The sequence below is a fragment of the Microcebus murinus genome, chromosome 7 (genome assembly GCF_040939455.1).
Source record: "Microcebus murinus isolate Inina chromosome 7, M.murinus_Inina_mat1.0, whole genome shotgun sequence".
NCBI classification, from domain to species: Eukaryota; Metazoa; Chordata; class Mammalia; order Primates; family Cheirogaleidae; genus Microcebus; species Microcebus murinus.
In genome coordinates, this window is record NC_134110.1 from 106982749 (window position 1) to 106998112 (window position 15364).

A 15364-nucleotide genomic window follows, 5' to 3' on the forward strand; every position below is an offset into this window, starting at 1 on the left:
GCCACCATGCCCAGCTGATTTTTTAATTTTTAGTAGAGATGGGGTCTCACTATTGGGGGTAGAGATGGGGTCTCACTATTGCCCAGGCTGGCCTTGAACTCCTGAGCTCAAGCGATCCTCCCATCTTGGCCTCCCAGAGTGCTAGGATTACAGGCATGAGCCACTGTGCCTGGCCTGTGATTTTCATTTTAGTTGAGCACTGAGTGTGGCAGGGACTGTGCCAGGTGCTGAGGGAATGTGCAAGTGGACTAGACAGTGATCCCAGACTCTCAGAACTAATGACCCAGTAGGGAATGGGGGTATACTTCCCCTATAACCACAGCATGAAGTGAAGGAGGTGGTGAGTACCCAGAGAGGCAAGGTGGAATGCCAGGGCTATCCAGATAGGGCTTCTGGGCTATGCCAACTATACCCAGGAGCTGTTTTATCCTGCTGCCTCCAGTGTGTAAGTGACACTTTGTATGTTTCATATGTTTAGTATTTGTGGAGAATGAGAGACCCATATAATGTATATTTGTTTAATAAATGGAACATACAACTTGTAAGGGCTTAAACTTTAAACATTTTTTTCTAACTTGATTAAATACTTCCACATATTTTTGTATGTAATATTTTTGCATTCCTTGCAGATAGAATATCGTGAACATAAGTTAGCCTTTTCTTGATATGTCATGGTCATCGTTTTGACCCTGTTCCAGTGAATGTCATCCAGGGACCTGGGGACCAGTGCAGGGTACATGTAAAGTGATCTCCTTTCTGAGTTCATGAGAATGTGTGCAGTGCTCGTCTCCTCTTTGATCCTTGGGCTGTGAGCTGCTGTCCACCACCCACCTACCCACCTTTGACTCCGATTTGTTACATATAACCATCTATGATCAGGGCAGTAAGAGCCACATCTATTAGATTTTTATATAAATTCAAAAATCATTAGGCTCTGGGGTGACCCCACAGGGCTCTTTTGATGTAAATATAAGAGATCTAGCACCCATGCCAGGAAGGGAACCCAACAGCAGGAGAATCAAGGAGGAAGAAGTCCCTGGCTCCTGGTCAGGTGACTGCACGTTTTAGAAAAGAGCATGTTTGGGTTGAAACTTGAAGATGAAGGAAGGGAACAAACTGAATAAACACTTGAGAATATCGTGGAAGGGCAAGCTTTATTGACAGGGTCTGGCCAGAATTTTGTTAAGGTAAAGAGATGAACGAATGCTCCAGTAAATGTGGAGGCTGCAGTGAAATTGCTTGTCAGTGGAGTTGAGATGGGCCATGGAATGTGGATTAAACACGATGTCTGCAGGGTCAGGGTTATTTTTCACTTGCCTCTGGGTGTTTTAGGGCTAGGCAAAGATTTCTAAGAGCTCACCTATGGATAATATAATAGATTAATACGGAAGACGCTAATACATTGTGAAACTTTGATATTTTCAGATTTTACTTTAAATGCACATTAGGATAATTTCTGCCCTCTGTATAACTAGAGTAGTGAAACCTAAGGGTAGCTTCAAAGTTTATAACATATTATATATCTTTTTTTCTTGAGACAAAGTCTCGCTTTATCATCTAAGCTGCAATGCAGTTATGTCATCATAGTTCACCATAACCTCAAATTCTTGGGCTCAAGCATCCTCCTGCCTCAGCCTCCTGCATGCACTACTGTGCCCAGCTAATTTTTTTAATTTTTTTTTTTTTTTTTTTGGAGAGATGCGGTCTTGATGTGTTGCCAGGCTGGTACTGAACTCTTGGCTTCAAAGTGATCCTTCTGACTCATCCTCCCAAAGTGCTGGGATTATAGGATTGAGCTGCCATGACAGGCGTAGTTAATATAATATGTGGCATCTTGATTTAATCTCATTTCATTAGAATAAATATTTAAAAAATATTATGGTGTTCATTGATTTGGACCTTTTTTTGGTTTGTTTTATAGGCTGTATAGATCAATTGGAGAATATGATGTCCTCCGTGGCATTTTTAGTAGTGAGTTAGGAACAAAGCAAATCACTCAGAATGCACTTTTAGCAGAAGCCAGAAGTGATTATTCTGAAGCTGCTAAGCAGTATGAAGAGGTAAGATTGGTCTCTAGCAAATGTGTCAGTTGCTCATTCTCTGCATGAACTGTGACTTTAAGCAAAACAAGGTACAACAGGTCCTCAAGTGTAACATTCGATGTCTTCTCATTATAAAGCTGATGGGAAAAAGTTGGTTTCATTATACTTGTGTTTACTGAAAGTTGCAGTTTCTAAGAACCTACTGACAATGTTAAGTAAACTAAAAACTGAACAATGTTATTTCCATGTCTGCTATTATTATGCAATTTCTGTTTGAGTAGGTTGTCTTCTTTTAATAAGTAAAAAATGTAAAAGCTAAGGAAGAATTGGGGAAGGTGACTAAGTTCAGTTTTGTGCATTTTGTGCGTTTTGAGTTGCTGTGGCCATCTGAGTGCAGATGTTGAAATTCAGTCTGTGACCTGTGAGACTTGTGAACGAGCAACCCAGGCTTTAAAAGCCTCTGTGGTTATCTACAAATGCCCTATATTCTAAATTTTAGTCTAAGAACTTATTAAGTAATAAATAACCTACAGCATTGATTTAAATAAAATTATGGGTCATTAAAAGTCTTTAATCTTACTAATTGGCTTCATTGGTAAGTTTCTTTGAGAAATGGCTTCCTCCTGGTCGGGTTTTTATATTCATTTGTTACTGGAAGATTCCTTGTGTTTTTTTCTTCCTTTCAATGCTACTATGAATATTTTACCTTTTCTCTCCCTTGCCATAAAGCTGAAAATGATTGTCCTTAGTTTGATTGTTATACTACCTCCTTTTTTACATGTTTTCATTTGCATTCTTTCCAAATGTGTAAAATAATCTTACTAACTCTTCTCTGCCAGGCTCTCAATAAACAAGAGTGGGTGGATGGTGAGCCCACGGAAGCCGAGAAGGATTTTTGGGAACTTGCATCCCTTGAATGTTATAACCACCTCGGCGAGTGGAAATCACTTGAATACTGTTCTACAGCAAGTGTAGACAGTGAAAACCCTCCAGATCTAAATAAAATGTGGAGTGAACCGTTTTATCAGGTAGGTAGAATTATTTTTAATTTACTAAAATAAATATTTTAGATGGTTAGGCATTTTCTACCTAATAAAATTGTTTAAAACTTTTTAAAAACAAGGAAGTAGTTGTGAAGCATTAGGATATTTATATAACCTAACTTCTCCCACAAACTCCATTGTGTTGTTATATCTCATCACTTTTAGCTAACCTTTTCAAAATAAATGGGATGCATTTTAAAATAAATATTAACATTTCTGGCATGACTACATGGAAGAGTATTTTCTCTTGTCTCTTATATTACAAGAGTTGCCCTGGATCAGTGGCTACACACAGGCTGCCTGACTCCTGGGGCAGGTGACTCCTGGTCTCTCCAACACTACCCCTCTCTGATGGTGCTTGGAAATTCCTTAGTTTGTATGTAACATACAGATCATCTAACAGCTGAAAGTAGTTTCTGTTTTCTATAGCACATGTTCCTATATATTTTGTGGTTACAAAACAAACTTATTTTAGATGAACTTGTTTCTAAAATTTTAGTTTTAGTTTGAAACACTTTTGCTTTAAATCTTAACCTATAAAATTAGAGCAAAGAATATTATAGAAATAAAATAATTAGACACATTCAAATCAGCTCTTTGAAGTTACAAGCAGATTTTTAAATTCCTCAGGAGACATACCTACCTTACATGGTCCGCAGCAAACTAAAATTGCTGCTTCGGGGAGAGGGGGACCAGTCCCTGCTGACGTTTGTGGATGAAGCCATGCGCTCGGAACTCCGGAAGGCCCTCGTTGAGCTGCAGTACAGCCAGGAGCTGAGTCTGCTCTACATCCTGCAGGATGACATGGGCAGAGCCAAGTATTACATCGAGCAAGGCATCCAGGCTTTTATGCAGGTGACACAGATAGATCTGTCTGAAATATACCATTGTTACTGTATTTTTAAAAGGCAGTAAACTCATGAAAAAATTCAACAGAATTTTCAAGTACTGTTTCCTACCACCCATTTCCTCCTTTCTGTTCTTCCAGTTTCTTCCATTAGTGCTCTTCACTCTGTCCTTTGTCTGAATGCTTTTTACATTTTTCTCTTCTGTTTTAAAAAAGTTGCATTTTTGTTTTTCCTTTAGTTCTCACCTTTCTCATACTGTTAAAGAACACTTTGAGAATAGACTTTTCTATTTGGAATAGCGGAACAGAAGTTTGGATGCTTTCTGGAGAAGGGCAGGGATTGATCTTGCCTGTTTGTTTTCTGCTATTCTTTCTTTCCTTTGTGCTTTTCTGAGAGCTTCTCCTGACTATTGTCTGTTCATTTGTGTAGAGTCTGTTAACAGCATTTACCATATGTTAGTAACATTTCGCATAGAAGCATGCTCATTTATTATTTTAATTTTTATTTAACCAATAAAAATTGGTTTTCGGTACCACGCTCACCGTCTGTGAAGTCTTGCCCATAGCTGGCACTCACAGTCCGCACTAGAGTTTGTGCTGTGCATTGACGACGGATCCGTTTTGCTCTTGTGTGATGAGGAAAGCTTGAAAGCACTAAAAGCTTGTTTTACTTTACAGGCAGCCTTACTTGTAATGTAAATCAGAATAGGTAACATATATGTTTTCATTACGTTGTTTTTAAACGTTGACAATTTTATTTTGATACATGAAAAATTAGAAAAGTCATATCATAGCTGTCGGCTAAAGTTGACACTTGGCTGTGCATGTTCATCTGTGGCTGTCGACTATAGTCAATGCTTGTACCAAAGTGGTTAAGCATTTTGAAGTTGATTAGTATACTCAAGAGGAAGTTTATCAAAGAAGAAAGAACTGACTTCTGTAGTTGGCAATTTTACATTAGAGGATGTGGGATTTTAAAAAAATTGACAAATAGAAGCAATGATAACCTGATTATATTCATTTTATTGAACTAAAATATGACTGAAATTATTTTTTAAAATGTAAACCATTTGTTAATTGTTTCTATGACCTAATTATTAACTACTCTGAGAGACATTGGGTAATTGTTATATTTATAAAGTAGTTGCTATATTTCATGTTTTAGAGAACTGCATTAAAAATTTAATGTCGAAACTTGATTTGTAACAGTGCTAAATGCCTTTTCTTAGAATTATTCTAGTATTGATGCCCTCTTACGCAGAAGTAGACTTACCAAATTGCAGTCTGTACAAGCTTTAACAGAAATTCAGGAGTTCATCAGCTTTATAAGCAAACAAGGTAATCTTTTTTAATATACCATTATTTTTTTCACTTTTAATTATAGAATAGCTTTAGCATCTGATTTTTTTGCTTAGCGAAAGTATGTGTTTCTTAATTTATGATTTGGAAACTGCGTTGAATTTGTTCTCCAAAAATATATTTTATGATCATTGAAATAAATGTTTTATTCCTTCTTCATGTACTTAAAAAGACAAAAGAAAGAAAAGAAAAAGAATGAAATAAATGTTTTACATGGTCAGGTACTGCTCTAGGCACTGGGGTGTGGACAGAGCTGTCAGCCGTGGGGACGGCTCCCGAGGACACGCACTGCGTGGGGGGCGGGGGCGGGTGGCAGGGCCCCATCGGGAAGGTCCTTGTGCCTGTGGGAGGCCACCCCAGAGTCCGAGGGAAAGAGCACATCTTTTCAAAGGTAAAATGTCTTAGTTGTAAATCTCAATTTCAATTTTTGTCTTCGTAATTAAAAATAATTACGAAAGACACTTCAGAATACTAATGAAAATTGGTATTCATATTTCTCTACCTAATTGTTCTGCATTTTAAATTTGGAGACTTATTTTTCAAGTACACATTATTAATGATATATATTCATTACATGTTTTCTACTTTTCAGGAGCTATTTTAATCTCTATCAATATTACCTGGGTTTTTGTTTTGTTTTGTGAAAACAAACACTGAAAGTGTTTTTTTGTTTATTTTATGAGACAAGGTCTCTGTTGCCTGGGCTAGAGAGCCATAGTGTCATCATAGCTCACGGCAACCTCAAATACCTGGGCTCAAGCAATCCTCCTGCCTCAGCCTCCTGAGTAACTGGTACTACAGGCATGTACCACCACGCCTGGCTAATTTTTCTATTTTTTATAGAGATGGGATCTCACTGGTGCTCAGGCTGGTCTCAAACTCCTGGCTTCAGTGATCCCCCTGCCTTGGCCTCCCAAAGTGCTAGAATTAGAGGCATGAACCACTGCACCTGGCCTACCTTGTTTTTTTAAACAGCCTTATATGATATAGATTTTTTTCCTCCTCATTTTATAGAGGCTTAGAGAAATTAAATGACTTGCCTAAGCTAGTAAGTGAAAGGTTCAAATTTTGAACCCAGGTCTGTCTTATTTAGGTTTGTGTTTCTAAACTGCTTTCCACCAACAAAACGAGAGAAAATTAAAAACGTATTAAAAATGTATTCCTCTTGAGTGTACTGATTTTTTTTTAAAGTGTACTTATTTATTAAAAAATAGAAAAAAACAAACAATCCAGCCTCAAGGGTCTCAGAAAAGGAATTCATAACAGTCCTCATGGAATTGAAATTTCACTTTGCTGATATTTATAGCTTTAATTTTCTCTCGTTTTATATTACAAGAGTACAAATATTTAGGTTACATATATTGCCTTTGCCTCACCTAAGTCAGAGCTTCAAGCCTGTCCATCCCCCAGATGGTGCGCACTGCACCTATTAGGTGTAAATATACCCATCCCCCCCCACCTGCCCGACACCCAATGAATGTCATTACTACATGAGCACTTAAGTGTTGGTCAGTTAATACCAATTTGATGATGAGTACATATGGTGCTTGTTTTCCATTTTCCATTCTTGTGATAGTTCACTACCATTGTTTTTTGTGGTTGAGTAGAACTCCATGGTATACATAGACCACATTTTATTAATCCACTCACTTATTGATGGGCACTTGGGTTGTTTCCACATCTTTGCAATTGTGAATTGTGCTGCTATAAACATTCTAGTGCAGATGTCTTTTTTATAGAATGTCTTTTGTTCTTTTGAGTAGATGCCCAGTAATGGGATTGCTGGGTCAAATAGTAGTTTTACTTGTAGCTCTTTGAGGTATCTCCATATTGCTTTCCACAGAGGTTCAACTAGTTTGCAGTCCCACCAGCAGTGTAGGAGTGTTCCTATTTCTCTGCATCCATGCCAACATTTGTTGTTTTAGGCCTTTCTGATAAAGGCCATTTTCACTGGAGATAAGTGATATCTCCTTGTTGTTTTTATTTGCATTTCTCTGATGATTAGAGATAGATGTTGAGCATTTTTTCATGTGTTTTTTGGCCATTATTCTATCTTCTTTTGAAAAGTTTCTGTTCATGTCCTTTGCCCACTTTTTGGTAGGGTTGTTTGATTTTTTTTCTTGCTTATTTTTCTGAGTTCTAGATAGATTCTAGTTATCAGCCCCTTTATCACGTGGGTAGCATATGAATATTTTCTCCCATTCTGTAGGTTGTCTATTTGCTCTCATGATAGTTTCCTTGGCTGTGCATAAGCTTTTTAATTTGTTCAGGTCCCATTTATTTATTTTTGTTGTTGCTGTGATTGCCTTTGGGGTCTTCTTCATAAATTCTTTGCCTAGGCCAATGTCTAGAAGAATATTTCCAACGTTTTCTTCTAGAATTCTTATAGTTTCTTGCCTTAGGGTTAAGTCTGTTATCCACCATGAGTTGATTTTTGTGAGAGGTGATGGGTGCAGATTCTCTTTCAGTCTTCTACATGTGGCTAGAGGCCAGATCATTTGGGATATTAGGAATATAATGTGTGCACGTGGCAGGGGCTGGAGCAATATGCCGTAATTAAACACAGCGATTCATCTCTGGCCTAAGTCGTGAGTGTTCACATCAGTGGCATAAACAAAGACTGGATAAGTAGCCATTTGCCAATAAGATCCTGATTTTGCCATCAGGAAAATTTGCTGCAACTCTATGAAAATCTTTTCAGTTTCCGGTGCTTTTTAGATTTTGAAATTGCAGGTGAAGGATTGTAGACCCATAGTAAATGTAAGAAGAATAGTATATGTTTATTTTCTCTATCTTTACTCTAGATCCTTAAGCAATTGAGTGTTTTTCGGGTTTTTTTTTTTTAATAATTTTTATTTCAAAATATTAGGAGGTACAACAATTGAGTTTTAATTTCAGAATATTTTAGATTTAGTATGGTAAATTTGTCTTTTATGAAAGGAAAGACGAGATTTTTAATTTTAATTTGGATCAGAAGTTTGGATTGATTTTCTGTTCACTAATAACTACCTCACCTTGTCCATTCGTCTTGTCATTGAACTGTGGACGTGATCATCCGCTAATATTATTTTTAGGCAATTTATCGTCTCAAGTTCCCCTTAAGAGACTCCTAAAAACCTGGACAAACAGATATCCAGATGCTAAAATGGACCCAATGAACGTCTGGGATGACATCATCACAAATCGGTAAGATGTAGTCCTTTTGAGTCAAAGGTGAATTCTCTTTTGAAATTGCTGGAGTGGTTTTTCCTCTCGCCAGTGGTTTAGGGAAATGTGGGGTTTGCGTCTGGTGTGGCTGCCTGTCTCCCGTCTTGCCTGTTTCCCAGCGAAGCTCTTCTGGTGGAGCTCTCCCCACCCGCAGCGCGCCCTCTGCCCTGCAGTCTGCAGAAGGATCCTGGTTCTGGGGCGCCGTGGCACTGCAGTGGCCATGCCCAGGCTCTGGCAGTGAGGGAGGCAAGAGAGGCAGGGCAGTGTACATCTGTTTGTTTATTACGGCTGAACTTTAATTAGTGGGATGACAGCAAAGAAGTCTACCGAGTAATGACTCTCATCATTATATTATTAAAACTTAGATTTTTGACACTTCTGTTTCCTGCCTCCCAGCTGCATTACACAACTGTGTATTACTATCCCAGGTCTCAGACCGTTTCCACGTCCTCATCTGCTCCTGTGGGGACCCTATGGACTCCGCAGGGCAGATAACCAGCCATGTATTTTAGGGAGCAAGCAGTAGAATCAGAGAGGTTGTGATTTATCTTGCACAGATGTCCACAGAAAAGTTATAAGTAGTACTCTCCTATGTACCTTTTACCCAGACTCATGCCCAATTTTTTTTAACAGTTTGCCACATTAGCTTTCTTTCCCTCTCTCCCAGACATATACATTTATTTTCTGAACCATTTGAGCATAAGTTGCACACATCACGTCCCTTTTCCACTTTTTTAAATTTTTAGTTAATTTATTTTTTCAAGATAGTATTGCTCTGTCACCGAGGCCGGAGTACAGTATCACAGTCATAGCTCACTGCAGCCTCAAATGCCTGGACTCACGCAATCCTCCCGCCTCAGCCTCCCAAGTAGCTAGGACTACAGGTGCATACCACCATGCCCAGCTCTTTTTAAAAAAATTTTTTTGTAGAGACAGGGTCTAGCTATGTTGCTCAGGCTGGTTTTGAACTCCTGGCCTCAAGCTATCCTCCTACCTTGGCCTCCCAAAGGGCTAGGATTACAGGCGTGAGCCAGTGCACCCAAGCCCCTTTGCCTCTTTATGTGCCTCTATATGCCTCTATTTTGCATTTCCTAAGAAAAAAAATGTTCTCTTAGATCATCACAGTTCAACGATCAACTTCCATGCTTTCATTTTTAATCTACAGCCCACTTTGAGTTTTGTCAATTGTCCAATTAATGTCCTTGGTGGCATTTTCTCCCCCTCTAGGACAGGATCCAATCTCAAATCACATATTGCATTTAGATCATGAGTCTTTTTAGCCTCCTTTAATCTGGAACAATTTCTAACCCTCCTTTGTCTTTCATGACATTGATGCTTTTAAGGAATGTTCCTCTGTTTGGGTTTGTCTTACGTACTCATGATGAGACCCAGGTGACCCAGCCCTGGCCAGAATACTCTTTCTTCTCCAGCTAGCACATCATGGGTGGGTATGGTATCCATCTGCCTTTTACTGGTGATAGTAATTTTGATTGTCTTGTTCAAATATCATCTGGTCTCCACACTGTATAATACCAGTCTTTAAGTAATGTGGGGGATGCCTTGAGACATGCAGATGTCCTCCTTCTGATAAGACTTGCCCCTCTGTATTTCAAGTTTGTGGATCACTCTTGGCCCAAACAACATGGTTGCAAAATAATAATTTCTAACTCCACCACTCATTCATGTTTATCAGTCTACATTTTATTGTATGGAAGCACCCTCCTCTCTCTCCAGTCTATTTATTTATTTACTTTTAAAAAATTATCAAAATAGACTCATGGATTTCAGTTTTATTTAATGGGATATAATACATTACTGTCATTTATTTTGTGTTCAGTTGTCTCAGATTTGGCCTGTGGGAGCCCCTTCAAGCTGATTTTCAAGGCTTCCCTTCAAAGTGATTCTCCTGCTTTCTTCTAGAAATGTTAATAGTTTTAGCTCTCACATTTAGGTCTATGATCCATTGGAAGATAATTTTTTTTTTAAGAGACAGCCTTGCTCTGTCACTCTGGCTGGAGTGTAGTGACACAATCATAGCTCACTGAGGCCTGGATCTCCTGGGCTCAAGCAATCCTTCTGCCTCAGCCTCCTGAGTAGCTAGAGCTATAGGTGCATACCACCATGCCTGGCTAATTAAAAAACATTTTTTGGGTAGAGACAGTCTTACCTAGGCTGGTGTCAAACTCCTGGCCTCAAGTAATCCTCCCCCTTCCGAAGTCCTATAATCATAGATATGAACCACTGTGCCTGGCCTATGGAAGATAATTTTCATGGATGGTGTTGTTGGGATATATAGCTCAGAGACATAAAAGGTTCCAGGAGTTTTGCAGGGCTTTGCCTTGAAGGAATCTGTGAGTATGTTAGTTCACAAGCTAGAAGCTGCTTATTAGCAACAAGGAGGACATCTCACCAATCAGAGGCAAATGCAAAGCATGCCTGTCTCAAGACCTGCAGATCAGCACAGGTGTTTGTGTAAGACAGAGCTTGGCATGGGGTCATAGTTAACCCCATAGTTGACTGATCAAAGAATGCCAGCCCAGCAGACACCTGCAGCTAAAACCAGTTAGTCTCAAGGACAGTTCCTGTTTTACTCCTGAACACGTCTCAGTTAATGAGAAACTAGATAAAGAAATATATGATCTGTATTTCAGTTTTAGCTTTTCTACTAATTGGCAGTTTTATCTTTAACCTGTATACTCAGCTAGGTCTATTCTTAATTTAGGGCTTAGAAGTTTATCTTAGAAAAATTTTGTAACCGTTTGCTCACATAGATAGAATTAAGGGATCTCTAGAAACTTTTGGGGAGCCTTGAAACCTAAATGGATGATCTGTAACATAAATGTGTAACTACTAACAACTAATTGCTATACCAGTAAATACTGATGTGGGATTTCACTCAGGGCCTCACAGCTCATGGAAATGCTGGAGGACCCTTGACTCTTCCATCACTTTAAACTATACTTTGGCTCTGTCTCTATTATTTCTCCGTCTCTACTATTTCCAAATCTTTTGTGACGATCCTGTCTGGAACCTGTTTTGCTGGGAGAGTAGCTAACTCCTGACATGGTATGAGATAGATGTTCACTTTTTCCATATGATTATCTAGTCTACTTTGTTCAGAAGTCTTTCTTAGCATAATTGAATTACCTTGGCTCCTTTTTGAAAATGAGGTGATCATTTTTGTGTTGGTCTATTTCTGGATGCTCTGTTTTAGTTCTTGATTTATATCTTTTTACAATAACAAACTGTCTTCATTAATGTCACTTTAGTAAGTCTTGAAATCAGATAGGATGTTTCTATTTCATTGATTTCTGTGGTCTCATTGGTTTCTGGTCTCATATTTACTATTTCCTTCTTTCTACTTACTTTAAATTTACTTTTCTTTTTTTTTTTTTCCAGTTCTTTAAGGTGGAAACTTTAATCATTGATTTTATAACTTTTCTTCCTTCTAATAAGTTACATGTATTCCTTTAAGCATGGCTTTAACTGCATTCTGCAAATTTTGGTATGTTGTGTTTTTGTTATTCCATTCAGAATATTTTCTAATTCTCATGTGACTTCATTTTTGATCCATGAAATATTTAAAAGTGTTTTAATTTCCAAATAGGTAGTTTTTCTAGCTATCTTATTGATTACTAAACTAATTCCCTTCTGGTCAGAAAATACATTCTATCGTTTCAGTCCTTTTATTTTTATGGAGACTTATTTTGTGGCCCAAGAAATGATCTATATTAGTAAATGTGCCCTGTAAACTTGAAAATCTTGTATGTTCTATGGTTCTTGGATATACTGTTTTATAGATTTCAATTAGATCAAGGTGGTAAGTAGTATTTTTATAACCTGTCTTACTGTTGTGTTTGTTTTTCTAGTGCCATCACTGTTGAGATAGAGATATGAAAATTTTCTATTGTGATTGTAGAATTGTGTTTCTCTTTTTAATTTTGTTTTTAATTACTGTATTTTGGTTCTGTTATTAGGCACATACACATAGATAAATGCTGTCTTCCTGATGAAATGTCCTTTTATTGTTATGCATTAATGATACAATGAAAACACTACTAAATAATACTATAATTTTACCTTAAAGAGTCATACATATTCTAAAGAATGTATGAAGAAAACAGTCTTTGTGTACTCACTGTTTCTGATGCTCATCCTAGAGATCCACATTTTCCTGGTGTCATTTTCATTTAGCAGTTCTTGTACTACAGATCTACCTGTGATGAATTCTGCTAGTTTTTTCTTTCTCTGAAGATATCCTTATTTCACTCTCATTCCTGAAGGATATTTTGTCTGGTTGTAGAATTCTGGGGAGATTGTCTGTATACTCTCAGTAGTATCGTTTGGCTTCCAAAAGGAGTCAAAGTCATGGTTATTTAAATTGCTGCTGCCCTGTATGTAATGTGTCGTTTTTCTAGCTGCTTTTAAGATTTTTTTCTTTATCATTGGTTATCAGCAGTTTGACTATGATGTATCTAGGTTGGTTTTCTTTGAGGTTCACTGAGCTGCTTGAATCTGTACATCTATGTCACCACATTTGGGAAATTTTGTGTCATTATCTCTCTCTCTCTTTTTTTTATTTTTTGGAGACAGGGTCTCACTGTGTCTCCCCAGCTAGAGTGCAGTGGCATCATCATAGTTCACTGTAGCTTCCAACTCCTGGGCTCAAGTGATCCTCTTGCCTCAGCCTCCCGAGTAGCTGGGAATACAGGCGAGTGCCACCACGCCCAGCCAATTTTTCTATTTTTTGTAGAAACAGGATCTTGCTCTTGCTCAGGCTGGTCTTGAACTCCTGGCCTCAAACATTCTTCCTACCTTTGCCTACCAGAGTGCCAGGATTACAGATGTGAGCCACTGCGCCCAGCCTCATTTTGTTTTTAAATACTTTTTGTCTCAATTCCTATATCTCTCTCTGTCTGGGATTCCAGTTACACATAGACCAACCCGTGGTTCCATAGGTCCATGAGTCTGTTCATTTTTGTTCAGTCTTTTTCCTCTTTATTCTTCAAGTTAGCTCGTTTCTATTGATCTGTCTTCAAGTTAGCTATCATTTCCTTCTGCCTTACTTGCTCTTCTGTGAAGTCTATCTAGTAAATATTGTATACCAGCTATTGTATTTTTCACTTGTAAAATTTCCATTTGTTCTCTCTATGTTTTCTCTTTCTCTACTGAGATACTCACCTTCTCATTTATTTCATGTATATTTTTCTTGATCTCTTAAAGCATAGTTAAAATGGCACTTTAAGGTCCTTACATGATTCTAACGTGTGGGTCATCTTAGAGTTGATATCTGATACATTCTCCTGGTGCTTTTATTAATTGATTTTGAAGTTTAACTTAGACATTGTGAATACAGTAGCGCCCCCTTGTGTTGGGGGGATCCACTCCAAGACCCCAGTGGGTGCCTGAAACCATGAGATACCAAACCCTACATATATACTGTTTTTTCCTATACAAACATATACTTATCAGAAAGTTTAATTTATAAATTAGGCACGCTAAGAGTAAACAATAATAATAAATAGAACAATGATAACAATATACTATAATAAAAGTTACGTGAATGAGGGCTCTCTCTTTTCTCAGAATATCTCCTTACACTGTACTAGAGGTAACTGAACCCATAGAAGGCAAAACCGCAGATGAGGGGAGGTGCTATAGTCTCTGGTGTCGGCTCTGGGATCTTCTCTGTCATTCTCTGGCAGGCAGTCGCCTAGTTGCGTTTGGACAGTAGGCTCTGTCTTGCTTCTGTCGGTTTAGATCTCAGGTCTGTCTTGAAGCCTTCCCTACACCGTTTTGAGCCCACCTTGCATGTGCACATCCAGGGCAGGCTGAGGCCTGTGGGTTCACACGCAGAACGGAAGGACCCTGCTCTGGTCTCTCCCGCCAGGGCTCTGCCTGCAGTCTCTGCTGGCCTGGGCCTTCCAGGTTCCCTTAAGGATCTCAGTCACTCGAGCTGCCACCCACCTCATAGCTGCAGTCACCCACATGACAGATGGATAAAGGGAAGAAATAAGAAACTCACTCCCAACAGCAGACCCTTCCACTTTCCATTTTCCTGCACATCTTTTATTTACCCTCAGAGTTCTCAGGAGTTTTATTAATAGTTTCTATTTTACCTGGAGTCCCTGGTTGTTATCCACAGAGGGCTGAGCCATAGGGGCTCATGGTGCCATGCCACAGCCAGATTCCGTTGTTTTTAGAAAAGATGGTTCTTTTCCTGGCTCTGTGCTCCTCGATTTGATGCAAGAACGTGCCATGTAGTATATAGCTTTTCTCTCCCATTGTTTGACTTGTTCCCTCTGCATGGGACTCCTTCACCAGCTCTGCTCCTGAAATTGATCGTGTTCCTGACAGCTCAGGGGGGGTCCCTGCGCATTGTGTAACTGGGTGTCCACCTCTGCTGCTGCCCACCTCTGCCCTTTCTGAGGTCATACAGGCAGGGACATTTATGGATTCATTAGTCCTCATATTCTTCCAATATTAATCAAGCACCATTTTGTACCACTTTTTTTTTTTTTTTTTTGAGACAAGATCTTGCTCTGTCGCCCAGGCTGAAGTGCAGTGTTGTCATCATAGCTCACTGTAACCGCAGACTCCTGGGCTCAAGTAATCCTCCTGCCCCAGCCTCCCGAGTATCTAGGACTGTAGGCATATACCACCATGCCGGCCTGATTTTTCTGTTTTTTGTCAAGACTTGCTATGTTGCCCAGGCTGGTCTCAAACTCCTGGCCTCAAGCATCCCAAAGTGTTGGGACTACAGATGTGAGCCTCCATGCCTGGCCTGTACCAATTTTATCTGTGTAGTTTTATGATTAAAAATAGTGCAAGCTTAAAAACAGTAGCAGCTTTTGAGGGAGGCAGTG

The 15364-nt window shown here is 38.9% G+C and overlaps 1 protein-coding gene across 4 annotated transcripts in view; it reads left to right on the top strand.

The window, feature by feature from the left end:
- Positions 1-15364, top strand: part of PRKDC (protein kinase, DNA-activated, catalytic subunit) — a 159173-nt gene that overhangs the window by 115214 nt on the left and 28595 nt on the right. For all 4 annotated transcript variants that reach the window (XM_012790025.2, XM_012790027.2, XM_076005322.1 and 1 more), the window contains 5 exons: positions 1922-2060; positions 2882-3070; positions 3716-3940; positions 5162-5270; positions 8366-8477. In XM_012790025.2, the coding sequence (XP_012645479.2) occupies positions 1922-2060; positions 2882-3070; positions 3716-3940; positions 5162-5270; positions 8366-8477 (774 nt within the window). The remainder of the gene's footprint in view (positions 1-1921; positions 2061-2881; positions 3071-3715; positions 3941-5161; positions 5271-8365; positions 8478-15364) is intronic.